The sequence below is a fragment of the Colletotrichum fructicola genome, assembly GCF_000319635.2.
Source record: "Colletotrichum fructicola Nara gc5 chromosome Unknown KSG_Nara_v1_contig04, whole genome shotgun sequence".
NCBI lineage: Eukaryota > Fungi > Ascomycota > Sordariomycetes > Glomerellales > Glomerellaceae > Colletotrichum > Colletotrichum fructicola.
In genome coordinates this window covers 5,835,565-5,859,893 of record NW_027094054.1, presented here as the reverse complement: position 1 = coordinate 5,859,893, position 24,329 = coordinate 5,835,565, and the positions used below count along the sequence as shown (strand labels likewise).

At 51.9% G+C, this 24,329-nt stretch overlaps 10 protein-coding genes across 10 annotated transcripts; 7 read left to right on the top strand and 3 right to left on the bottom strand.

Annotated features, from left to right (window-relative positions):
* Positions 1-224: 224 nt before the first annotated feature.
* Positions 225-2,225, top strand: CGGC5_v008509 (uncharacterized protein; the record flags this gene model as incomplete). The annotated part of the gene is made up of 4 exons (XM_032028210.1): positions 225-681; positions 735-1,218; positions 1,266-2,023; positions 2,080-2,225. The coding sequence occupies 4 exons, from the start codon at positions 225-227 to the stop codon at positions 2,223-2,225; spliced, it is 1,845 nt and encodes a 614-aa protein (XP_031892187.1).
* Positions 2,226-3,618: 1,393 nt separating this feature from the next.
* CGGC5_v008508 (putative hemerythrin-like protein) lies at positions 3,619-4,240 on the top strand (the record flags this gene model as incomplete). The annotated part of the gene is made up of 2 exons (XM_032028199.1): positions 3,619-3,852; positions 3,920-4,240. The coding sequence occupies 2 exons, from the start codon at positions 3,619-3,621 to the stop codon at positions 4,238-4,240; spliced, it is 555 nt and encodes a 184-aa protein (XP_031892190.1).
* Positions 4,241-5,340: 1,100 nt separating this feature from the next.
* CGGC5_v008507 (uncharacterized protein) lies at positions 5,341-5,919 on the top strand (the record flags this gene model as incomplete). The annotated part of the gene is made up of 1 exon (XM_032028188.1): positions 5,341-5,919. One exon carries the CDS (start codon positions 5,341-5,343, stop codon positions 5,917-5,919), a length of 579 nt encoding a protein of 192 aa, XP_031892189.1.
* A 746-nt stretch (positions 5,920-6,665) lies between these two features.
* On the top strand, positions 6,666-7,423 carry eglD-12 (putative endo-beta-1,4-glucanase D; the record flags this gene model as incomplete). Its single annotated transcript, XM_032028177.1, has 2 exons — positions 6,666-7,283; positions 7,337-7,423. The coding sequence occupies 2 exons, from the start codon at positions 6,666-6,668 to the stop codon at positions 7,421-7,423; spliced, it is 705 nt and encodes a 234-aa protein (XP_031892192.1).
* A 667-nt stretch (positions 7,424-8,090) lies between these two features.
* ydcJ-0 (Uncharacterized protein) lies at positions 8,091-9,440 on the top strand (the record flags this gene model as incomplete). Its single annotated transcript, XM_032028167.1, has 1 exon — positions 8,091-9,440. The coding sequence occupies one exon, from the start codon at positions 8,091-8,093 to the stop codon at positions 9,438-9,440; it is 1,350 nt and encodes a 449-aa protein (XP_031892191.1).
* A 335-nt stretch (positions 9,441-9,775) lies between these two features.
* On the bottom strand, positions 9,776-10,799 carry ygeA (putative racemase YgeA; the record flags this gene model as incomplete). The annotated part of the gene is made up of 3 exons (XM_032028156.1): positions 9,776-10,494; positions 10,549-10,582; positions 10,797-10,799. The coding sequence occupies 3 exons, from the start codon at positions 10,797-10,799 to the stop codon at positions 9,776-9,778; spliced, it is 756 nt and encodes a 251-aa protein (XP_031892194.1).
* Positions 10,800-11,830: 1,031 nt separating this feature from the next.
* On the top strand, positions 11,831-13,333 carry CGGC5_v008503 (Nitrogen assimilation transcription factor nit-4; the record flags this gene model as incomplete). Its single annotated transcript, XM_032028143.2, has 3 exons — positions 11,831-12,636; positions 12,686-13,110; positions 13,164-13,333. 3 exons carry the CDS (start codon positions 11,831-11,833, stop codon positions 13,331-13,333), a joined length of 1,401 nt encoding a protein of 466 aa, XP_031892193.2.
* Positions 13,334-14,506: 1,173 nt separating this feature from the next.
* On the top strand, positions 14,507-15,982 carry cpaO-2 (Beta-cyclopiazonate dehydrogenase; the record flags this gene model as incomplete). Its single annotated transcript, XM_032028132.1, has 2 exons — positions 14,507-14,704; positions 14,762-15,982. 2 exons carry the CDS (start codon positions 14,507-14,509, stop codon positions 15,980-15,982), a joined length of 1,419 nt encoding a protein of 472 aa, XP_031892196.1.
* Positions 15,983-16,754: 772 nt separating this feature from the next.
* Positions 16,755-18,217, bottom strand: CGGC5_v008501 (Satratoxin biosynthesis SC1 cluster protein 4; the record flags this gene model as incomplete). Its single annotated transcript, XM_032028121.1, has 6 exons — positions 16,755-17,169; positions 17,227-17,322; positions 17,376-17,493; positions 17,551-17,691; positions 17,737-17,968; positions 18,029-18,217. The coding sequence occupies 6 exons, from the start codon at positions 18,215-18,217 to the stop codon at positions 16,755-16,757; spliced, it is 1,191 nt and encodes a 396-aa protein (XP_031892195.1).
* Positions 18,218-21,310: 3,093 nt separating this feature from the next.
* On the bottom strand, positions 21,311-22,879 carry faeB-2-6 (putative feruloyl esterase B-2; the record flags this gene model as incomplete). The annotated part of the gene is made up of 1 exon (XM_032028108.1): positions 21,311-22,879. One exon carries the CDS (start codon positions 22,877-22,879, stop codon positions 21,311-21,313), a length of 1,569 nt encoding a protein of 522 aa, XP_031891861.1.
* Positions 22,880-24,329: the final 1,450 nt, after the last annotated feature.

Here is a 24,329-nt window from a genome sequence, read left to right as displayed (position 1 = left end):
ATTCGCAGAGTTCTTCGAGCCGAGGTTTGTGCCGCTGTTTGGAGTTCCACGAGTGCGGCGTGCGGGGGAAACGGTATCTCGGTCCCTCGGGTGCCCGTGCATACTCAACTTGAATTGACCGCCCAAGTCAGAGATCAGGTTTTGTTCATCGTTTCAATACCCGTTCTTCAGTGAAGTGAGAGTCTATGTACTTCTGTATCGATAAACAACATCCAAACTTCATTATGCCTTTGCGAACCAATCTGCCCGGACACCTGGCCTCTCGCGCCAATGGTACGGCACGCATTGCGTCGGCCTCAGGGTCGGCGGCAGACAGGCGAGGGGGATTGGTAGAGCTAGCTCGGGACGAAGATGTCCAGTACATCGTTGGTGACTGGATGTCAGAATACAATATGGCGCTCAGAGGGGGTGCAAAGGCCGACGACCCTCTGAACTCAGCAGAATTTGAGCCTTCTTTCCTCGAAGCGATTGAGCCGGCCCTGAAATACCTCGATGCACGGCGGATTAAAGTTGCGGTTAATGCTGGTGCAAGCGATACGAAGAAACTATACGATGTCTTGGTCGATGTGATTGCAGAAAAAGGTCTGAAGCTGAAAGTCGCGTGGATAGAGGGAGACGAAGTCATAAATGTTGTTCAGAAGGGGCTCAAGTCAGGGGACGGATTCAGGAATCTTACAACAGGTATGGTTGCAACACTCAGGTAAAGATATCGATAGCAAAACTGATATGAGAAGGCGAGAACATCAAGGACTGGCCGTATGAGCCCATTTACGCGCAAGCTTACCTCGGATGCTGGGGTATCGTCGAAGCCTTCAAGCAGGGCGCTCACATCGTCCTCTGTGGAAGAGTAGCAGATGCTTCGCCTACCGTTGCATGTGCCGCATACCACCACGGGTGGAAGAGGGACGACTTGTCACAGCTCGCGCATGCGCTTGTGGCAGGTCACTTCATCGAGTGTACCACTTATGTGACAGGCGGCAACTTCTCTGGGTTCAAGACACTTCCTGGGACATCTGTTGATGTTGGATTTCCGATTGCGTCGGTCGAGGGAACTGGAGAGTTCACAGTCTATAAGCAAGCAAAGAAAGGGGGCATGGTTACACCTGAGACGTGTAAGGCCCAATTGCTGTACGAAATTCAGGGGCCTTATTACTACAATTCCGACGTCGTCGCCATCCTTGACAACATCAAGATGGACAAGGTCGGAGAGAATGAAGTGTAGGTGACACCCAGAAAGGTTCTTAGTGCATGCTAATGGCATTCAGGCGAGTGTTCAACGTTGGGCACATTAAACCACCCCCGACCACAAAAGTCGGTATCACTGCAAAGGGAGGATTCCAAGCTGAAGCACACTACTTTCTCTGCGGACTTGACATACCCGAGAAGGCTGCTTTGTTTGAACGCCAACTCAGACACGTCTTTGACGAGTCGAAGTTTTCCTGCCTCAAATTCCGGACAAACGGGTCATGCCCGGTCAATCCTTCCAACCAAGATGCAGCAACCGTCGACCTGCGCATCTTTGCCCAAGCCCGCGACGAAGACACCCTTTCACCATTGAAATTCCTCAAGCCAATGGTCGACAACATCATGCAAAGCTACCCAGGTGCAACATTCCACATGGACACGCGACAAGCCTTCCCCAGAGAATATTACGAATACTGGGTCAGCATCATACCCCAAAGTGCCGCTAAGCACGTGTGCCATCTTCCGTGGAAGAATCAGCGAGTGAGCATCGATCCGCCGTCGGATACGGTTGACTTTGTGTACAACCAACCGACGTATGAGACTAAGGACCCGATCAACGTGACCACCCTCGGGCCGACGACTCGAGCACCACTAGGATATGTTGTGCACGCGAGGTCAGGTGACAAAGGTTCAGACAGCAACGTTGGCTTTTTTATGCGAAATGCCGATGAATGGGATTGGTTGAGATCGATATTGACTGTCAGCAAAATCCGAGAGTTGCTGGGTGAGGATGACATGGGAAAGCCCATATTCCGATTCGAGCTTCCACACCTGCATGGTTAGTCAATTCACTCCAAATTTGTCCCGAGTATCGCTAACATCAATTCACTTTAGCTGTGCACTTCCTATTGAAGGATCACCTAGATAGAGGAGTGACATCTAGCTCTTCCTACGACTTTCTGGGTAAGAACGTGGCTGAGTACTTACGCTGCAAACATGTCGACATTCCAAACAGGTTTCTGGACCGTGGCAGGATTTAAGAGACTGGAAAGAAACAATTAAGAGTGGTTGGGATTAGTCCTGATTGTGTATCCCTTGTATCGATGAGGCCCGACGTCACTGCAAATGGACTGGGTTCCCCGGTAGACGCCTGCCCCGTGAGGCGCAGGTGCTCAAGGTAGTACACCGAGGAATGGCCTGCGCCTCAGAGATTGTCAAGTAGGAGCACGGAGGATAGCAAACGGTTGGGCCCGTCGATCGTTTTTAGCTCGGTCTTTCTTGAATCTGGAGAAGGGTCTACCCCGCAAATTCTTGATGAGAGGGTGTCCTGTCAGCCTGTTGGACTAGTGAGGCCACGAATGGCGTCGTTTGTGAGACAGACCTTCCCTTGAAAACTTCGACCAGGCTTTCCGAGAGAAGATGCTAGGATCCAGTCACCCATCCTTTGGTTTTCCCCATCAATTCTCATGCGGTATTGAGAGCAGGGAGTCCCTAACTGCGATTACGTCTCCCCGGAACAATGATTGCCTTGCAGGCAAGCTGCATCATCCCTAACTTCCGGTTTTTTTGCTGATGACCCTTGTCCAGAACATACATCATTTTCTGCTCATTCAAATGACGATCAACGGTGCCTGGTTTACGATGCCAGGCACGGTTTGCGTGGTCCTCACCTGGCCGCATCCTTACCGACATTTAGACCCAATTCACGTGGGAGGATCTGAAACTCTACTCGGCACGGCAGGGACCCGGAAGCGGAATGGGGTGACGCGATGATGATCAAGTGGCGGGACAAAAATCAAGGCTGGGCAGCGAGTGCTCAGCCAGGCACCGCCCGCACCTCTCGGCTGTCGAACAAATCACCGAGCGGGTTGATGCTACCGGATGCGCGGTCCACATTGCCGGAATAGGCAGTTTGGCGTGCCGCTCAATCCGCGGATCACTCCCTCCGCACGCCGGAGCGGCTGCCCCGCGCGCACCGGGAGCCCGGGGTAGGGCATCTGGAGCATGCCAAGTTGTGATGCGGCAAGGGCCAAGGGAGGGAGAAAACGCCTCTAAACGCGCAAGCGATCCACTGATCCGCTTTGCTTCACGGGATGCTGCAGGGTGCAGCTCAAACAGATGATGGGTGGCACGTTCCGTTGGGCTGAGACCCAGACACAAGTTGAGGCTTTGCGGTGTGTCACGTTAGGGTCAGGGGAAGCTCAGCGCCACGATCTTGCGTACCCAAACGTCATTCCTGGCAGGTTTTATTTAAGAAAACATACTTTCGGCCTAGATAACCACGATCCTTTTCTAGTTGAGCAACGTCCATCACCCAATGGTCCTCGTTTCTATCTATACACGCTCAACCAAATTAGCAATACCATCCCTCATACCCGAATTCGCTCATCATAGACCATCGAAGCGTTGACACGCATCTAAATCACGATCAAAATGCCGACCCGTCTGTCCGAAGCTATCAAGCAAGATCACCGCAGGATCGAGCAAGCATACCGGTACATCCTCACGGCAGCTACACAAGAGGATAAGCTTCGTTGGAGAAATGAGCTTGCCCTCGAGCTTGCAAGACATTGCGTTAGCGAGGAACAAGTGCTTCTTCCAGCTCTGAAGCTTCGTCTTGCCGACGGCAGCTCGAGGTGTGAGAAGAACTGCACGGACCGAAAGAGCGTAAGCGCCCCCCCTTGTCCACGAGGTAACGCGACGGCGAACAGACGCTAACTCTAGTGATAACTAGCTGAAGGAAAAGATCTGCAAACTGAAAGCCATCCCCGTTGACGATGCGAGCTTCGAGCCTCAACTGAAGAGCCTCTGGGTAGACATGGCCGCCCATGTTCGAGATACCGACACTCAAGATGTCGCCCGCTTGGAAGAATGTCTCAGCATCACCGAGTCTGAACAACTGGCTGAAGAGTTCCGCAATACGATGTTCTTCGCTCCGACCCGAAGTAACCCGGCCGCTTCACACGGACCTCCATCGAAGCTAATAACGGACTTCCTGGCGACGAAGGAAGGTACCATTACCAACGCGGATCCTATCGTTGGTGGAACTCAATAGAGATAGATACAAATCAGAGGGGATACACGACTCACGATGTTACGATAAGATGAAATCTGTAACTTAGATTCTTACAAGACTCATAATTACTCATCATGTCTCCCAACAATCATTTCTTTTCTTCTTTCTGCCAGATTACATCGCTATGGGAATTCACATGTATGCCCAGAGGGCAGCCACGGCGTCGGATACAGCTATGTACAAAGTAGTAATCAAACAGAATTTGAGATTCTTTTTCGAATATTGTTTATAATCTGCTCAAAAAGTCCCTGCAGACTGCAAGTCTCGGCGCTGTAATCCGGCCGGCTCGGTGCGGAGTCGATGCCCTTAGGGTCCACGGTCGGCTCCACCCCCCGGAGTTTGTTCCGACACATTCCCATCATTTTCACGTCATGGCTAGGCCATGTGAACATCAAGCCCAGAAGATCCAGTTTTTTTTATGTACTTAATCTTTCCTGCCTGTATATTGGCTTATCTTAGCAACTTGGCTTCTTGGCTTCAATTGGGCCCGGTGCTTTCCCAGAAGTCCGGCGATCAATTGTTGCCAGGTCTCGTCGAATTGTTCTCGCGAACTCTCCAGGTCTCCAAGTCCAAATTTCACCTTGTGTCAGGCTGTTCAACAAACCAAAAATCAGCAAAGTGCTGGGTCACCAGAATAAACTCTAAAGAGGTCGAATAGCATGCTGCCCCGGAGTTATTCAGACTCAAAAACCTGTTATTTTGTTGGGCCATGCATGTTAAAAACGACGAACACCTGCGGCTTCACATGGGGGAATGATCCACCCCACCACTTTTTGAACTGGTAATCTGAGTCAGATCATTGGTTAAACAGCATCATCCGGGCGAAATTCCAACGTTGCCAAGGGCCTAACATCAGAAAGTAACCCGCGAAGCTACGCTGAAGTGGCAACAACATTGATCAGTCCCTCCAAAGATCCGCAATCTGTGTACTCTGGTAGGGTTCTCTTTCAAGGGCCCTTCCGGACGAGTCGAGCTGAACCTGGGTATATAAGCTTAATTCCAAAATTGATCTGGATGATCCTTCTCGCTTTCATCCTCGAAGTCCACTTCTCAACTCACCTCAAGCAAACGAATCCAAGATGGCACATCGAAGCGAATACAGAGACAATTACCCGCCTCATCTCCACAGGCACCATTCTCCAACATATTCAGACTACACCAGCGACCGGCCAGACTACAGCCCGACAAGGGATGTTGGCGCAGTGCGTGTCGCTCAAAGACATTACGAGTACCCTGACCGCAGCGGGCAGATCGAAGTCTACGAGACCGGCAGAAACCGACCTCGGGAGTATTACTATAATGAGAAGCCATCGCATTCCCGGCCGAGATCACGAGACTATGAACACGACCGCGCACATAGGCATCATCACCACCATCATCACAGCAGTCGCAGCAAAAGAAGACACTCGAGTGCAGGTCCAAACTGGAGTCAGGCTGCCATCGCCGCAGCTAGCGCCGGTATTATCGAGGCCGGGTTGTCGAGAAAGGACAAGGATCGCACTGCCAGAGTGATGACGGCTGCAGCAGGCGCCGGAGCCATTGACGCCGTCGCTGGCAAGAACAACGAGAAGACACACAAGAGTTGGGAGCACATCGTAGGAAGCACTGTTGGCGGGTTAGTTGTTGACCGTGTCGCGCATGGATCTGGACGACGATAGGATGGGGAAGATGTGAACCTTATGACGATATGAATGGCCATGTAATATGCTTAGATTCTACCGACCGATCATGTGTAATGACTTAAGCGTTATTTGATGCTGCAATGCCCACCCGATGCTGCCCCTGAACTACGCAACGGTGGACTCACTTCTTGTCTTAAGGGGTCCTTCGTGTGTGGAGCGTTCGTCCGACGTCAAGCATCATTAGCATATTTGTAGCTGAGTGTTTCCATGGACCGTTGTTTCTGTGCAGAACCTGGTCTCTAAACATCACGCGGAAAATCGGGAACCGGCGCCTGGTGTTGCGACCAAGTCGCGTTTCTGATTGATTTAGTCGTCTGAACGCTAAGCTTTCGGACACGCGATTCGATGAGCGCGACATGGATGGTGAGATCCCCGCCAGGCGAACCATGGTTAGCTGCACCTCGGGCGCCAGACGATTCGCGGGGTTTCAACAAACCTCAATCTAAATGCCGGATGAGACTGCCCCGCCAAGCCAACTTCGTCCACTACCGGCATCGACAATACTCCTGAAGTGCAACGACCTTCCTCACAGAGCAACGGATGCTAATGCACCGGGGGCAAATGGCAGGTTAGTCTGTCTTTATGTCAGACCTGGTTCTCTCTGGCCTTCAGTCCTGCGTAGGCATGGCACGTCTAGCTCTGGGGCTTGAGATATAAGAACCATGTTTTTGTCTGCTGAAGGACGACTTGTTGTCTGTATCAGACTATCGAAGCCAGCCATCATGAAGTTCCTCAACTTTCTCGCCGCGGTCAGCCTCTCCCAGGCCCACACCATCTTCGTCTCCTTGGAGGCTGATGGTGTAAACTCTGGAGTGTCCCAAGGTATCCGAACGCCTTCATACGATGGCCCTCAGACAGATGTCACTTCCCAGTACATCGCATGCAATGGCCCGCCGAACCCGACTACCCCGACCGATAAGGTGATCAGCGTCACCGCCGGATCAACCGTCACTGCTATTTGGCGCCACACCTTGACTAGTGGTGCTGACGATGTCATGGATGCCAGCCACTTAGGACCTACTATCACCTACATGAAGAAGGTCAGCGACGCGAAGACTGATACTGGTATCGGTGACGGCTGGTTCAAGATTCAAGAGGATGGCTATAACAATGGTGTTTGGGGTACCTCGAACGTCATCAACAACCAGGGCCGCCAGTCCATTACTATTCCGAAGTGCATCGCCAGTGGCCAATACCTTCTCCGAGCTGAGATGATTGCCCTGCACGGCGCCAGCTCGTACCCAGGAGCTCAGCTGTACATGGAGTGCGCCCAGATCAACGTCGTCGGCGGAACTGGAGCCAAGACCCCGTCGACCGTCAGCTTTCCAGGTGCTTACAAGGTAAAGAGCGCAACCTTTGAGTTTATGAAATCGAATTCTGATACCGTACTAAGGGAACTGACCCCGGCATCACCATCAACATCTATTACCCGCCGGTCACATCCTACACGATCCCAGGACCTGCTAAGTTTACTTGCTAAATGGAATGATGGACGGGATATGCATCCAAGATGACCACATGGGTAACAATTCGTGTCTCGAGACTGTACATCATCTGGATGATTACCTGGCACCCAGTATCGTGCGGGACTAGATGTAGCCGGTGTCCGGGCAACACCTGGAAACCTATGAGATAGTCTATATGAGAAAATTGAGAAACTTCAGAGATGAAGTCTAAGACAACCCACGGAGCTGGCACCTATGTCGAAAGCTTCTATGCAAACTCTGATGTGGTCTCCACCCGTATTCTTTCTTGAAGGCGAATGCAACGAGCTCAGCCAGATGAAATATGTGTTAGTTGAGACTACAATCATTTTCCATTCAAAATCTCTTCGCGGGGGTTAGCCCTCATTATCGAGTTCGACATCATGAATGACCGAGGGCGGCGGACCTGCATGTCCGCGGTGGATACACCTTCGGACATGCACGCCCGAGCATGTCCGACGAGGCCTATATCTCTCCTCACACACGGTGGATATTTCTAACTTGACTGATTACATGTAAGAAGCTATATTTTATACCTTGTCAAAGCCCAAACAATTGCACACTTTCTCTACAAACCGTCCTGGCGCCAGAGTTCATGCTATCACCGTTTACGGACCTTGCATTACAAACATACGGCCCCATCGCGAGCCCGCCATCAACAGAATGGACACTACCACCAATGATGGTCAAGTCTCCCCTGACGAGATAAGGGCCAAGTTTTCAATGGCATTGTCTGAAATGTACCGCGCAGAAGTTCCCCAATACGGAACTCTGGTAAACATTGTGTCGGAAATCAATCGTCAACAAGATCAGCACGCTTCGAACACGCAACACCGTCTAGAGGTCGAGAGACACGGCGCAATTCGTCTCGGCACCCCCGCTGAGCTTCAAATGATCCGACGCCTATTTTCAATCATGGGAATGCATGCGGTCGGCTACTACGATCTCTCAGTTGCTGGTCTTCCTGTCCACGCAACTTGTTTCCGGCCTCTTACCAGTCACGCACTCGCCCATAACCCCTTTCGCGTCTTCACCTCTCTGCTGAGGCTGGATCTCCTCAACAATGACGAGTTGTGCTCGTGCGCGGAGAGGGTCCTAAGTGATCGGCAAATCTTCACGCCTCGATGCATCCAGCTTATTGAAGAGTTGGAGGCCCTCACGTCAGTGCCCAAGGCAAAAGCAGACGACCTCATCATTGAGGCTCTCGAGACTTTTCGGTGGCACAAGACTTCAACGGTCGATGTACAGACGTACAGGCGTCTTCAAGAGGCTCATCCCTTGATCGCAGATGTGGTGTGCTTCAGAGGACCTCATATCAACCATCTTACGCCTCGGGTTTTGGACATCGAGGCCGCCCAACTTAAAATGCACGAGCACGGCCTGCAGGCAAAAGACAGGATAGAGGGGCCACCATCCAGGCATTTCCCCATTCTCCTCAGGCAGACCAGCTTCCTCGCTCTCGAGGAGGAGATCGCATTTTCCAGTGGGTCCGAGAAAGGCGGTAGACATAAAGCGCGATTCGGGGAGATAGAACAGCGAGGTATTGCTCTGACTCCCAAAGGTCGGCGCTTATACGATGATTTGTATGGCAAATTCATGCGCGAACAAGAGCAAGGATCTTCAAAAGAGGCTGTCTTGATGAAGACTTTCCAGGACTTTCCTGACGATCTGCACGTCTTGCGTCAACAACAGCTCGCATACTTCACTTACCATGTCATCGGAAAGCCCTATTCTAGGATGTCTCATTTGGATGAGATTGATGCGTTGGTGAAGTCTGGAATGTTGGGGTTTGAGCCTATCACTTATGAGGACTTTCTCCCTGTGAGTGCAGCAGGAATCTTCCATTCCAATCTCGGCGCAGGTGCCTTCAGAGCAAGCGCCGTCTCTTTAGAAGACCAAGAAGCTTTTGAGGAAAGTCTCGGTTGCCGAGTATTTGACAGTTTCGAGCTGTATCAGAGTATGGAGAGAACATCTCTCCGGGACTGCCTAGGAGAATTGAACGGGTGCAAATAGATTATCGACTGGTGTAGTCCTAGCTTGCCAATACTCTCTTTTTTTCTTCAAAAACTGAGACATTCATTCTTCAGAACTGACAAAGTGATTCGAGTATTCTTCTGCATTTCCGAGGAGTCAGGTGGCCATGAAGTCATCTACGTGAAAGGCATCAATAAGTTGTGATAATTTAGCCTTCAGACTACGCATGTCCGACTTATCTCAAAGGCTTGGAGCGTACATAATTACACTGAAAGTCCCCCATCAGCAACCTTGTTCGCGGAGAAAAGCTGTCTCTTGGGTAACGTAGGATATCTATTTCTATATATATTGCTTTTGTGAAGGCTTTTGCAATTTCAAACTTCAAGAGCGAAGTCAACTGCAGCTCGAGCATGTACAATGCTAGTGTCGATAATTGGCACGGAGCTATGCTGTTCCTTCACTAGAATTCCAAACTCCGTGCATCCGAGAATGATAGCCTCAGCCCCTCTAGCTATTAGGTCGTCAATAGCCGCCTGGAACTTGAGTCTCGTTTTCTCTACGAAGATGTTTTTGGCAAGCTCGTTGTAGAGAGCGTGGTGTACATTCTCTTCATGATCTCCTTCGGCCACCAACACCTGCAATCCATACTTTGCTTTCAGACGTCCAACGAAGTAGGTGCCTCGCATCGTGTAACGGCTACCAAGCAAGCCCACGATCTTGCAACCCATCCCGATAACCGTCTCAGCGGCGGCATCAACAATATGAACTAATGGCAGGTCGACATTATTGATGATGAAGTCGTCGGCGGTGTGAACCGTGTTGCATGCCAAAAGAAAGAAGTCGGCCCCAGCCGCCTTCAGCTTGTTTGCCTCAACGGTAAGAAGCCGCCCGACCTCGTCCCAATGTCCCTCCGCCTGAGCTTTTTCGATGAGTGCGAAGTCCGTCTGCGCGAGGACAAGTTTTGGCGTGTGAAGGCTGTCGCTTCCACTCTGTGTTTTGAAGTATTCGTGGATTTCTTTGTAATAAACCAAGGTGCTGGGCCAAGCAATACCGCCCACAATGCCAATGGTTTTCATTGTTGAGTAGCTTGAGCCTAGTTGCCGGTTTAGAATGATGACTGGATAATGTCGAGCAAGGGGCAACTTACCGATGAGCTCCGGATTTCCAAATCGTATATCGTCCTAAGCCAGAACAAAACTCTAATCACAAGAAAGCCAAAGTTTGTTGACAATTTTACATAAGGTATGGTCGTAAATTGGAGATTCAAGTATTTCGCAGTATATCAGCCAAGTTCGTAGTCGGTTCCAACGAGAAAGTGGGGCCCGGTTGCTTCAAAGTCCGATTCGGACATCAAACATCCGAGGTAAAGCTCCTTTCTCCCATCGCAGCACACACCATGTTCGGATCTCTCCCCATCGCAGCATCACCGAAAACTCGCATGTCCAATTGAAAGGACTCCGACAAAGACAGTGCTCGGCCTTTTCGTTCTCCAGAGACTGCGTCTGGCCAAGTAACCTCTTCCGGAGTCTTCTCGGTCTGACACGATGACGTCCTCGGCAGATGCTCGGGATTCTCCGTTATCGTCCAGAAGACACGGGACTCGGGCCAAAACCAACGCTGGCATCTGCCGCACCTGCAGTAACTGCCGGAGTAGAAAGGTGAAATGCGACGGTCAACGTCCTCTATGTGGCACATGCCGAACGAGAAACTTGGCCTGCGACTACCCAAAAGACGCGAGAAAGACAGCGGTCCGGACAAGAAGGGAAGATGTCAAGTCCCTGCACAAACAAATTGAAGATCTTAGGAGGCAAGTTGGAGACTCGCCAAGCAATGCTGCATCTCAGACAGCAACCGGTCAGGACGAATCTCATGCCCTCGAACGGTGTAAAAATACCGGCATTGAAACGGTTCAACCAGAAGAGTTGACTGCGTCGGCGCAGTATGGAACTACATATCTCATTTTCGACGACAGATCATGCACACCTAGTAGAACCCCATTCGCGCATAGAACCCCTGGCTCTACCGCAACTGTCACCGAAGATATACTCTACGCACAAACTCCGGCGCCCACTAATGAGACAACGGCACGAGATACCCAAGTTGACGAAGACAATACTCAGGAAGCTGAGGGAGTTCAGGTCTACGGAGCTACAAGTCTATTGCATGACCATACATCAAGATCATCACTTGTCAATGCGCGACAGCGACTTGCGGGCAATAATCCCCTGGTGTGTAAAGAGGCTATCAAAGACCGGCTCATATCGAACGCTGCTATAAGAAGGCAAGAAGAGCTGATGCTTCATTCATCACCAAGCATCACAGCCAACATTGACTTCGACGGGGTCCCAGCAGACACCGCGATGCACTTACTTGATTTGCACTGGAACCGGCAACACCTGTCGTATCTTCTGACATATCGGCCGGCGGTCATGGACAGTCTCGTCAGAAATGGTCCTTACTCCAACAAACTTTTGCTGAATGCGATATACCTGCAGAGCAGTCTGTATAGTGACCGCACTTGCCTTCGGCTCAACTCCGCAGATCCGCAGAGCAGAGGAATGGCATATTACAACCGTTTCAAGGTTTTGCTCGCCGACTATGTTGACAAACCCACAATACCTACTGTTGTGGCCCTGTTGACATGCGGTGCATGCTTGGTGCCTCGCGGCATGCAAAGCGCCGGCTGGATATTCTGTGGTATTGGATACAGGATGCTTACCGACATCGGTTGCCATCTCGATGTTCAGACAGTCGCCATTGACAGTTCAAACTATCGCAGCTCTGCTATTGATCTAGAGCTTCGAAAAAGAGTTTACTGGGGGGCCTACGTAGGAGACATGCTCCAGTCCCTCTTCTTAGGGAGGTCTCCCACTATGCCTGAAGTACATGGAACCGTCTCTAAAGAGTATTTTGACTCTTATGAAGAGCTAGAAGAGTGGAAGCCATACACCGATCCTTTGATTGAGCCCTTAGGTATGCGCGTATCAGCATACCAAGCGCGGCCTTCATATGCCCTCAGCACCTTCCAAAGCCTTCTTCGGCTATGCGACATCATGGGCCGAGTCATCCGAGAATTCTACTCGACAACCAGTGCAGAGACCGCTGAAGAGACTTTGCTAGAGGAGCGGGACAAGGTCAGGGAACAGCTTCTGAGATGGAAAGCGGACCTCCCAGAGTGGCTCCGATTTGAGCCAGGGGTGGATGTCACTCCGCCACCACATCAAATCACACCCCAGTAAGTCTTCTTTTGCCTGAGCCGGGTCATTTTCGCTAATACAAACAAGTGCCATATTTTGGACCTTGACCATTCTGACTGAGCAGGCATTCCTTAATCGTGGCCACTTCACGTTCACTTTGGACACCGAATCGAAAAGAGAGGCTGAAGAGAGATGCCTCAACGCCGCTCTTCGTATTTGGAAGCTTGTTGAGGTTTACAAGCAGACTTTCACCCTCCGTCGCGCTCAGTATGGCATATCATATGCAAGCTACTGTGCGGTTGTAGTCATACTGCAGCAGGCTAGCCATGATTCTGAGGAGCATATCAAATGCATCCGCTTCTTTTGGCTTGCTTTACTTGAGTATCAGAGAGGATGTAATTACGGCTTAAAACGGCCCCTGAAGTTACTGAAGTCGCTCATGCGTCGGTTGGAAGGGATCGCGCAGGATAATGAACCGGAGGATACGGGTGGCAACAACCAGCAATTACCGGGTACGTTACCTTGAAATTCTCACTACACTACTCAATGTTGCTGACGCATTCAGACCTTCAAGCGGACTTCAACTCTTTATTTGGTTCGTTTCACGGAGCCGAGGGGGTGGCCTCGTGGCACGGGGTTACAGACTTGTGGGATCCATCAGCCAGCACCAACCTGCTTTTCGAAGATGCAAACTTGGGTGTCATAGATGATAGTGTCTTTGGTTTCTATATGTAGTGCGATGGCTCGTAATTATAATACAGAAATGAGAGACTGTAGGAGATCTCAGTCAAGAAATCTCCAGTGCCAGTCAGTCATGCAGAAAGATTGGGTAGTGTGGCATTTATCGTCCTCATTTCATGGACACATCAGGGAACAGATGGTCCCAGAGACTGTTAGCCGAGTTGCAGCGAATTATGTGGTGGCTGACATCGCAGCCAAGAGAAGGCGTTGACGCAAATCTCCGAGCACAACCAAATGTTGGGGCACCAATACTAGCTCTTTCCACACTCCAACAGAAAAGTTGTACGGAACTGCGCCATGCGGTGGGAGACAAGGTCAATTGGCAGGATTTCCCCCATGAACCTTTAAGATTTGCTCGCTTGGATACGGCAGCTTGAAGAACGTTCTGGCTCGCGATCAATCACTGGATAATGCCAGCCTTCTCTCTGGGCGCATTCGAGCAAAGCGCACTTGCTCTCCGTGGCCCTGGTGTTCGGGGACCCTGGGCGTCATGCAGCGCCAGACACCATCCCCACATGGCTCGACTAGGGCTGTGATCCTTCGGGTACCTCCCAGCGCAATAGCACCGCAGGCTCGCGGACAACTCGCCATGATATCTTGCCTTGGTGCTTGTGTAATGAGACACCCGGAGGTTGGACGTTCACTGGTTTCTCACTCCGGATTCTTCTTGCTAACTTGACTATTTTGCCTGCTTTGAGCTGCGTGGTATTGCCATACTTGGCGTGGCCAACGGCTCGGGCTTCGGCGGGGTGTTAACAGACAAATCGACAGGGTTGACACGACGGCAGCCGGCAAGACAAGGGTGCCACATTTGATCCTCGTCCTTTGCTCTGTAAGCTGCAGCTAATCGTTCCAATGGGCATGGTCAATGTTGGCAAACATGCGGTTACAACACCTCGCAGCCGACGTTCTGCAGGGGCAAATGACATTCGGCGAGCAATATTGGATTGCTCCAATGCGACCGTATCCAATGCAAAGTTACGGATCCTGAAGAAACCCAAAGGAGCCCGCATAAATAATTCCATGCTGCCGCAGCATGGTTGACTTTCTCTGTTGTTGGTTCTCTATCGCTCTCATCCAACTTGCCTATTGACTGGAAGAGACCCGCGACCGCCAACCGTCAAGTTTCATATTGACAGCCGTTCATTCTTTCAACATTGTTCCAACATGGCTGCGCGTATCGCTGCCTTCTTCAGCGCCCTGTCCCTTGTGACTGCGGTTGCGATTCCCGACAGTGCTGCCACAAAGATCATCCACAGAGACATCGTCATTCTCGGCGGAGGTGCGTCCGGCTCTCACGCCGCCGTCAGGCTCCGCGAGGACTACAAAAAGACGATCGTTGTTGTCGAGAAGCAAAATCGCATCGTAAGTTTAAACTTCAGAATTATAAATCACGACATATCATTTACACAATCGTCTTAGGGTGGCCATGTTGCGACATTTACCGACCCGGAAACGGGCAACAATTACGACTATGGAGTAAACTCCTACACCGATTACACTGGCGCGCGCGAGTTCGTCGCACGCCTCAATGTCCCAGTTATGACTCCTGCACGATTGTCCCTCACTACCACATACGCCGACTTCACGACAGGCAAATTGACCAACTACTCGTTGCCTGCCTCCGCCGACATCACCGCTGCGCTGAGGACCTACCTTGAGCTCTGCGAGAAGTATGAGGAGAATATCCTCCCTTCCTACGCCAAGTTCCCCAATGTTACCGAGGGTATTCCAGAGGATCTCACCATGCCCTTCATCGACTTTGTCAAGAAGTACGACATCGAGGCTGCTGTTCCTCGTATCTTCCAGGTCACTGGACTTGGCATGGACGACTTCGCACACCAGTCCACCCTGTACGTCATGCAGACCTTTGGCGCGCCGATCACCCGTTCTTTCTTGGGAGTTGTGGGTTCTTTCGTGCCCGCATCTAAGAGAAACCAAGACATCTACGATGCGATCGCCGAGCTGCTTGGGGACGACGTCATGTACTCTTCCACAGCCATCAAGACTGCCCGTTCCGACGATGGCGTCGAGGTCCTCGTCAAGAGCGCTGATAACACGCGCACTCTCATCCGCGCGAAGAAGCTTCTTATTTCTTTCGAGCCTACCCTTCATAACATGCAGGGTCTCGATATTGACGAGGAAGAGACCTCTGTCTTCGAGAAATGGAACTGGTCCACTGTTTACGCTGGCATCGTCTCCCACCCGGCCATTCCCAAGCTTTTCTCTTACACCAACACTGAGCCCTCTAGATGGCTCTCGCTCCCGGAGCTTCCTTTTGTCGGTCGGTTTGACTACCTTGGAGACAACAACTACCGTGTCCTAGTTGGTGGTGACAAGAACTACAACAGCTGTGAGGCACAAAAGCTGGTCAAGAGGTCACTGAAGCAGCTCGCCGCTGCCGGAACCGTCCCAAGCCTTGGCAATGACACTATTCAGATCAAGGCCTGGGCCGATCACGGCGCTATGCAACTTCACTTTGAGAGGGACGATCTCAAGGCCGGTGCCATCACCCAGCTTTACACGCTCCAGGGCCGCAAGAGTACCTACTTCACTGGTGGTGCCTGGTCTGCTCAGTTCACCACCATCCTTTGGGAGACGAACAACCAATACGTGCTACCTAAGCTGTTGGCAGAGTTCTGACGGGTCGCCATTGCTTCGGATCGCGCATTAAAATAGTATTAGTAATCGCCATAGACGTAATTCCACCTTATTTGCAATAATTGGACAAGCCTGTTTTTGATCATCCATGAAGTCATAACTTCCCATCGTCTCAGGAACAGCGAAGGCAGAGCCAGTGCACACTCCAAGTGATCAAATGAGCTGCCCCCTCCCGCCGAGCCCTGATGGATTTGCGCCCTCGCCTCCCTCGGACCACAATCCACCTGCCATTCAAAGTATCCTGCCGACGAAGCTGGGGCAAGGGACGGAGTAGTCGCTCCATCAGGATCGTATTTCGAACCAACATGAGGTTGCATTGAGGCTGGACCCAGCTCCACCGGTGTTTGTGCGTCCCGTCCGGGGTCCCGGCCAGAGATTCCGGTCGTAGCGGCCGCCCCCAGTCGACGCAGGAGCGCAGGATCGGATCCGGGCCAACGAGAGCAAAGTCATCCCGTCCACTCCGCGCATCAGTTTGGAGGATCTTTGCAAACTACTGCGTCTCACAGGGATGATAGTGAATAAAATCGCTTTGTGGCGAGCCGGGCTTGGACACTGCCCGTTTCCCGTCAAATTTAATCCGCCCGTTACCTTCCAACGCCTGCTTCAAGCACATCCCTTGTAGCTGCATTTCGATGGCCAACCACCTTTCGAGCATGTCAAGAAAAGTCTTCGCACTGAAGTCTCGGTAAAGCGGAAACACAATGGACCAAGAGTGAGAGGATTAATCTCGGCGTCCGTTCTCCCATCGTCCGATCTATTTCACGGTGACTTCCGTGATCTTCATAATACCCCTGGCACTTTCCTTTCGGCCCCCATGCAGTATTCTCTCCTCGCTTCCCGATCCGTCGCCATTGTCATGTTTGTAGAACGTCGCTGTGGTCGTTGTCGCACCCTTGACGTTGCTCAAGCTTTGATCGCTGTCCGCTGAAGCCATATCGTCGAGTTCATATTGATCTCTCACTCCGTGTGCTCCCCCACTGCGCATTGTATGACGACGATTTTCTGTTCCACCAGTTCCTCCAATTGTTGCCAGTGTCGGGTGTTTCTTGGACCCGTTGTTGGGTGTTTCGTTTGTGTAGTCGTCGTATGAGGTTAGGCGGAGCATTCGGCCAACGAGAGGTTTGAATGTTGGGGCACACGCAGCGATGATCCCCAGCTGTAATTGAAGGCTATTGATTGTCAGTGAAGTTCATGGAATCTGAAGTGAAAGGGCATGGGATGCCTACAATCCCCAAAATTGAATCGACTGCTCGAAAGTCTTGTCCGGATTGGCACCAAAGCCGATTTGGTAAATTGCTTTGACGATGCCCATGGCGACGGCACTGAGTGACAGATTTAGAACACGCATTGTCATCTCATGGAACGATTAACTTACAAGTATCCGAGACTTAGAATGCCGATGACATACAGTCGCACCTTTCGTTTCATTTGAAGGTTCCAAATCAAAGGGATTGGTAATGTGGCCAGGACAACGTCGGTAAAGATATTGAGGGCTGTGCATCATGTCAACAAGTGACACCCAAATCCCACAAATATCGAGCTGAACTAACCTGTGTTCATGATTCCCAGTCCTACAAAGACTTTGATCGGCCAGCATGTACCCGCGACGGTTTTGTCCCAGAAGCGAGCTGTCGGCTGGCAATAAAATGTGAAGGTGAACACGCCGCTACCTGACTGGATGAATGTGAAGACTACGAAAGTCAGCATGTAATCGTGAATGAATAATGAGCCCGTACCAATGATGAACCATAGACCCCATTTGTACCACTTCTTAGCCCCAAGTCGAAGCAGATTCAAACTGATGGATATCTTGAGAAACATGATCCCAAGAGCAGCAGAGATGATGGATTGAAAGAGACCCGCATGCTGAAGTTCGACAAGATCGGCCTTCGGGATGGAAGCTTGATGTTTGCCCAGACCATAATGCGATTGAATGATGAAGACTATCCAACCTCCCAACGCACAGAGCTAAAGACGGCAAACGATTAGCTTGAAATGATCATTCCGTCAAGGCCACAAGATTCTTACAATTGTCAATACCATGACCCAATCATCCCATCCAGGGGCTTTGATGAGCCATATTCTTGCGTACAATCTCAGGCTCACACTGATAAAAGCCAGTGCGTGGAAGATGGTGACAACCGTGACAATGCGCACAGTATTGCTCTCTGTGTGGCATGCCTCATCGCACGGGATCGCAGCCCCCACAGCGGACATGGTTGATTAGGTTTGAAAGTCGGCGGAGGTGGTCGTTCGTAGTCCGGTCGAGAGCATGTCTCGGCCGCGAACGCTGGGACTGATATCCTCGTAAAGTGCTGAACAAAGGAGCTGGTTAAACTTGGACCGTGATGGAAGTTTGCAGCAGATTGTATCTTTTAATCTAGCCCAAGACTAGATGCAGAACAAATTGCCACGGAATCATCGACCGAGAGTTCGGTTCAAACTTTCGACGATATAGTGGGGAATAGGGAATCGGACCGGGAAGCGATGCGTGCGTTATCGCTTTTGAGAGTCTAGGCTCGGTTAAGGTGAACGTTTTTCCAAGGTTTCTTTACTGTTGGACTGTTCAGTAGCCATGGAATGCGCCAGGTAGCCGGGTACGTAGGAGGCACGCATGCAGCTTCGCCGGAGATTCATAGCCTTGGAGTTGCAGATGCGGGCATTTCTCGAATAGGAATCTGCCCAGTTTACGCCACATACACCCAAGCCTCGTCTTTTCAATCCACGGAAGAGGACAAACAACCAGGCCTAGGCTGGTGAAGCGGTTGAAAGCACAGACATGACGCGTGAGGTTGGGACAGAAACTATCCTGCACTCAAAATACACATCCTGGCCACCGGTCACAACCGTTGAAAAAGGAACCAGATACGAATGCAAGACCCCTTGACATGGAGCTACCCGAGTGAAGCGAGAAGAGAGTAAATTCAACACGGATCACATTTTCTCATCCGTACTAGCGCATGCTGCGAACCTCTACGCGAGATTCGACTTTCATTGCTCTAACCCAATCACACATCAGATGCAGGGTAGCTAAGTTGAACCAACAGCTGGTTAAAGGCTTCTGAAGAGTGTTGGAGGAACCAACTGCATGATTAGCATGTCGATGGAGTTGACCCTTGCAGCGGACAGGGGTAACGATCCTCAGGCCTGAGCGTGCCGTCCTCCCCCGGCGCGGCGTGCGGCGGAGACCTCCTGTGCCGGGGTGTATTCTGGCTGATCACTGACCTTACAGATACCTCGTCGACATGGAGGCGGATAGAAAATTGTGGTTCGATTCGCTCGCCTAAATGACCCTGAACAATTGGGAAAATGAGCATAGATGACGGCGACCAAGACTCGGTATGCCTTTTCCATCTCAATGCTACGTGAACAGCTCTCGTGCCGCATGCAAGACAGAGAAAAACCTTCTTAGTAATAGTGATCAACTACTGATAAGATCAAGTTGTGGCTTTGACCGTGGCGAAACATCCTATAGAACGGGGTAGATTCTGTAGGAGAGTTGACAGTCACGGATTGGCTCTCAGCGGCAAAGGTTTGTGATGTGAAAATAATTTGATCTGTGATAACGATGGGAACACATTGGCTCAATGCTGAAAAAGTTGACGGTAAACTGGAGTTAGATGGAAGACTCCTCGAGCTGGAGCAGGGATTGAACGATCGAATCGTTTCTTGCGCTCCGTTACTTCTTTCTAAATCTGGGACCTTGAGTACATGTTTTGCATGGAAGCTCGGATTTCAATGAGATGTCCCGCGAAACCCTGCCTCGACATGACCATGTCGTTGGAAGAGTCGTTATCCGACCGCACAGGATGAGCGAAGAACACTGTCCAACACAGAGGGCGGGCTGAAGGGACCTTGGAATGAGTGAAAAGCCACGAGATAGAGGAAGCAAACACGAAAAAGAAATTCTTCAGAGGTCCTGGACAAGTACCAACAGACCGAAGCCCGGCTACCAACCAACACGCAAATGGCCATGCGCTGCCCAATCAGCGCTGCACAGGCGCATGCATCGAACCATTGCAATGAACAAGGGCTTTTACCTTGAAGTTGGGCCGTCTTCCCCGGCGCCGTATTTTTGCAGATACTTACGTACTAGAATCCAGGCTTCATGTTCTTCAAGTCCGTTGGTACAGACATCCGAGGCCCACATAATACCCACGATCGGCTCCATGTGGCTTGACAGCTGAGCAATCGTTCTATAGCCCAGTAATCATTTTCCAAAGCGCTTCAGATGGATAATAGAAATCTTTATCGATCAAATAACACATCTCACGATTTGCCCTAAGTGAACATCGGTGCTGAGTAGTGCATATCTCCACTCATCTTTATGGTTGGGTTGACAGGGGGCCCGGGGGTCAACCGGATGCAAGCAGAGAACCAACAAGAACCACATCGATGTAACGCAAACACCAACTCACTGGCCAGGTCTTCTAGATTTCCCCATTCATTTCGGGTCCTGTGCCTGTTTCACGCAATCTGAACCGGGTCAAAGGAGGAATTGGCGACTTGCCAAGAGGGCTTGGGAAATTAGCGGATGTGATTCAAGACTTGGGGCTCTAAGAATCAGAGCTGCAATTCTCTCCGGATGGTGAGCAGTCCAATTTTGGACACTGATTGGCTTGGTTCTCCACGAGGCGCGACCTTTGCCCGGTGGTGTCACATTTGTGCCGGGCCAGTTCTACTGCATGGCCGGACATATTTAGTATGAATGCCGCCGACATCAACTATGCGTAGTATGAATGTCACAAGCATTTGCACAAAACCAAAAGGCGTCACCAGACCCTGTGAGTCTTTACAAACCCCCCCCCCCCCCCCCCCCCCCCCCCCGGCCACTGACATGTGATCGAACAATTTGAACTTTCGGATGCGCATCGCCGCGGGCTTCCTCCGGGCCCTGGACCGACTGCCGATCCGGCCGACCTCCGATCGGGCGTCCCACTTCCAGAGCTCGCGCATTATCCGAAACATGTCCGCTCCGTAAAGTACGGATACATCCGGCTCATATCATTTCCTCAGATATCAGGCCGTCTAAATCGCTAAAGATATGGGGTACATGAGCCCCCGCTTGGTTCCCCCTTTCGTGGACCATAATACCGGATTTTCCGGGGTAAGAGACCTCCGCCATCACCGGAAATGCCGAGGCAGTCACCATTCTCGCTGGCATCACGGCACGTTGCCTTCATGGACGAGTTGTTCGGTTCAGGAGTAATTTCTTGTACATCTAATTACTTCTTTACGCTTCATTCAATGCATGGCTGATATGTACAGTAGAAAAGTGTATACAGGCAAAAGTGATTAAGCTTATTAGCTTTAAACGCAGTTCCAGCTCTCAGGAATGTTGGGGTCTCCAGAGCCAGAGTAGACGTTACGGGTAGGGTACTTGCAGTGCTTTCTCGTGAACGCAACGCCCGCATCCTTGGTGCCGTTGACGTAGGCAGTTCCGAGAATGGACTCGGGGGCGATGCCGTCCTCAACCCAGTGAACAATGGCAGACAGCACGTTGCCCTCCGCCTCGTAGCCCGCGACAGCGGCAGGCTTGTTGCCGATGAAGGTCGCACCGGGGCCGCCGCTGCAGTGGTTCATGCCCGAGATGCGGAAGTAGCGGTAGAACTCGTCGAGCTGCGCGGAGGTGAGGCCCATGGTGCGGGAGACGTGGTTGTAGTAGCGGGCGGAGTTGTCGCTGCTGATGATGGGGTCCTGGAGGCCGTGGTAGTGAAGGATCTTGGTGCCGCGGTCCTTGACGCCGGAGAGGTCGCCCTTCCAGGTGGCGATGTCGAAGGGGTTCAGGTCGGAGGAGTAGGCCATGTCTTTGACGGTCAGGGTGGCGGGGTCCCAGTTGGGGTCGTTGTACACGACGTAGCGGAACCAGTCTCTGGTGTAGGGGAAGGCGGTGCCGGTGAGGAGGATGTTGGTCGCGTCGGCGCCGGGCTGGAGGCGGGGGTAGACGAGGGAACCGTCGACGCCGTAGACATCGGAGAAGACTGAGCGGACGGTCTCGGCTTGGGTGCCGGTCAGGCAGTTGGTAGAGTTGCCGGCGCCGCAGATGAGGGACTCAGGGCGGTACTGGCACAGGTCGGGGTCCTCGATGATGCCGTCGACGTGTCCATCGAGACCGTCGCACTGGGTCAAGACGTCCTTAACAACGAGAGCCCACTGGTCCTTGGAGAGGAACGTGGGAGAGCCCTCGGTGCCGGTGGCCAGGAGGAAGTGGCCGCTCCAGGAGGTGAGGTTGTTGAAGGAGAAGGCGGGGGCGCCAGCCACGATACCGTCGAAGTCGTCAGGGAATTCCTGGGCCTCCTTGAAGCCCTGTCTTCCACCCGTGGAGCATCCAAGGTAGTAAGATCTGGTGTGCTCCTTGCCGTAAAAGGCCTTGGTCACGTTCTTGCCGACAACGACGCCGGTGTGAAGGGAGCGGTAGGCAAAGTCCTCGATGACGCCGGGGTTGTTGTAGAAAGGCTCGCCAACGGTTCCGTTGTGGCCGTTGTTCGCACCAACAGTCGCGAAACCGCGGGAGGTGGCATAGGCCATGTCCTCGTACTGGATGCAGCCGCCGGTTCCTCCGTTGCCGGTGCTCAGGAAGCGGCCTGTCCAGTTGGAAGGGAGCCAGGCCTCGAGACTGATGTTGCTGGTGGCGCCAGTGGTGACCAGCATCGAGACACGGCAGAGCTCGACATCGACAACCTGGCTGGTGCCAGAGCAGGTCGGGTGGCGCTCGGGGAAGGTCAGGTTGGCGCCTGCGGGCTCGACGTTGGTGAACCAGACGGTGGTGTTCTCGTAGGCGAACGACTTTGCAAAGTTGACGCAGTCGTCGGCGAAGGCGGCCATGGCGACCTGGGCTGCCGGGAGCAGCAGCGCTGCCGAGGTAGTGAACGACTTCATCTCGGAGAAGGGGTGTTGTTGAACAGGACAGAATCCGAGCTGGAGAGGAGGACAGGTGCCAAGTAGATCCATCCAGGACGATCGTCTCTTGTCGGGGCCGGGGCGGTTCTTATATGTTGGCAGATGCAACCTGGGCCACGCGGCATTGGACCTGACCTTGCAAATTTGACGACGTCAAAGTGTTCATCTCAACGGCCCCGGCACCACGATGCGACGTCGTTCTCCTTCCAAACAGTCGTCCTCCCTCGGCGATCCCATCGGGGGAAGATGCCGGTGTTGCTGTGGTGTGGAGGGACGGCACTTGGCACCGGCATGCCATGGATGCTGAATCAAGTGCACCACCAGAGCCCTGACGACTGACAAGCCCCCAATTGACCCAGCTGAGCTTAGCTTTGTTTTTTCCCCACGACGAAATAAGCTTGAGGGGGATGAACCATGCATCGGCAATAGCGAAGTGCGGAGAAGCGCGGCCCTAAAAGGTGGCTTTCCGGGGGACGCATCGCTGAGGAAGAATCTTCTCCCGCCCGGCAGGCAAGCCTTTTGGTGTTCTTGGCTATTTACTAGAGTCTCGGGAGCTTCTGAAGGGGGCATCTGGGCCGTTCATGGCATGGAGATGGACTGATTGAACTCTAAAGCGGAAGATGAAGCTTGTTTGGATGGTGTGGGCTCAGGCTGAGGGAATAGGAGGCGCTGACGCGATAGGAGTTTAGATGGAGATTGATAACGACGTCGAGGCCCCATCGGACCACTAATAGCGCCGAGTATAGGTCTTTACGTCTTAGTGAGAGAGGATCTGTAGTCGTAGTCTACTGGAGAGCTGTAGCAGTAGACTGGAGAACGAGGAGTCGGGTGCAATTTCGTCTATCGCAAGCGTAAAACTCGTCGATGTCTTGGCAACCCACGACGCCGACAAAACATGCCTTTGAGCATGTAATCAAGAAACGATTGCAGCGAAGTGGCGTGGAACCAGTTTGAGCCTCAGTCTCGAAGTCCCGATTTTGATCAGACGATCCGCACATTGTTTGGACTTGGAAAACTTTGATGTTTCGAGAGTCAAAACACATGGCGATGGGATGACCAACAAGACCCGCGCGCAGGCAAAAAAAACGACTCAACGTCAACAGGAGGTATCCCTGCCACGTCGCACCCGTCCCTGAAGATCTCCAACTGTCAACTACGGAAACAAAATGCATCCTTTGCTTATGGCATCTGTACCGTACGCGTGTTCACGTTGTAGCAGATCGTGGAAATGCCCCCTTAATCTGCTTGAAGAATCATCTAGCCTACAAACCTGCCGAATAAGGGCCGCACAGCGGTAAAGATCTTGCCCGCCGACACTGTACCGTATCATCTGTCCAATAATATCTCAATGGTGTTGTAACCAGAATCTGGGCACTATGCTCCTCGATGCCCAATGACTAGCGGAGTGTTCCGCTGCACGACCCTTTTT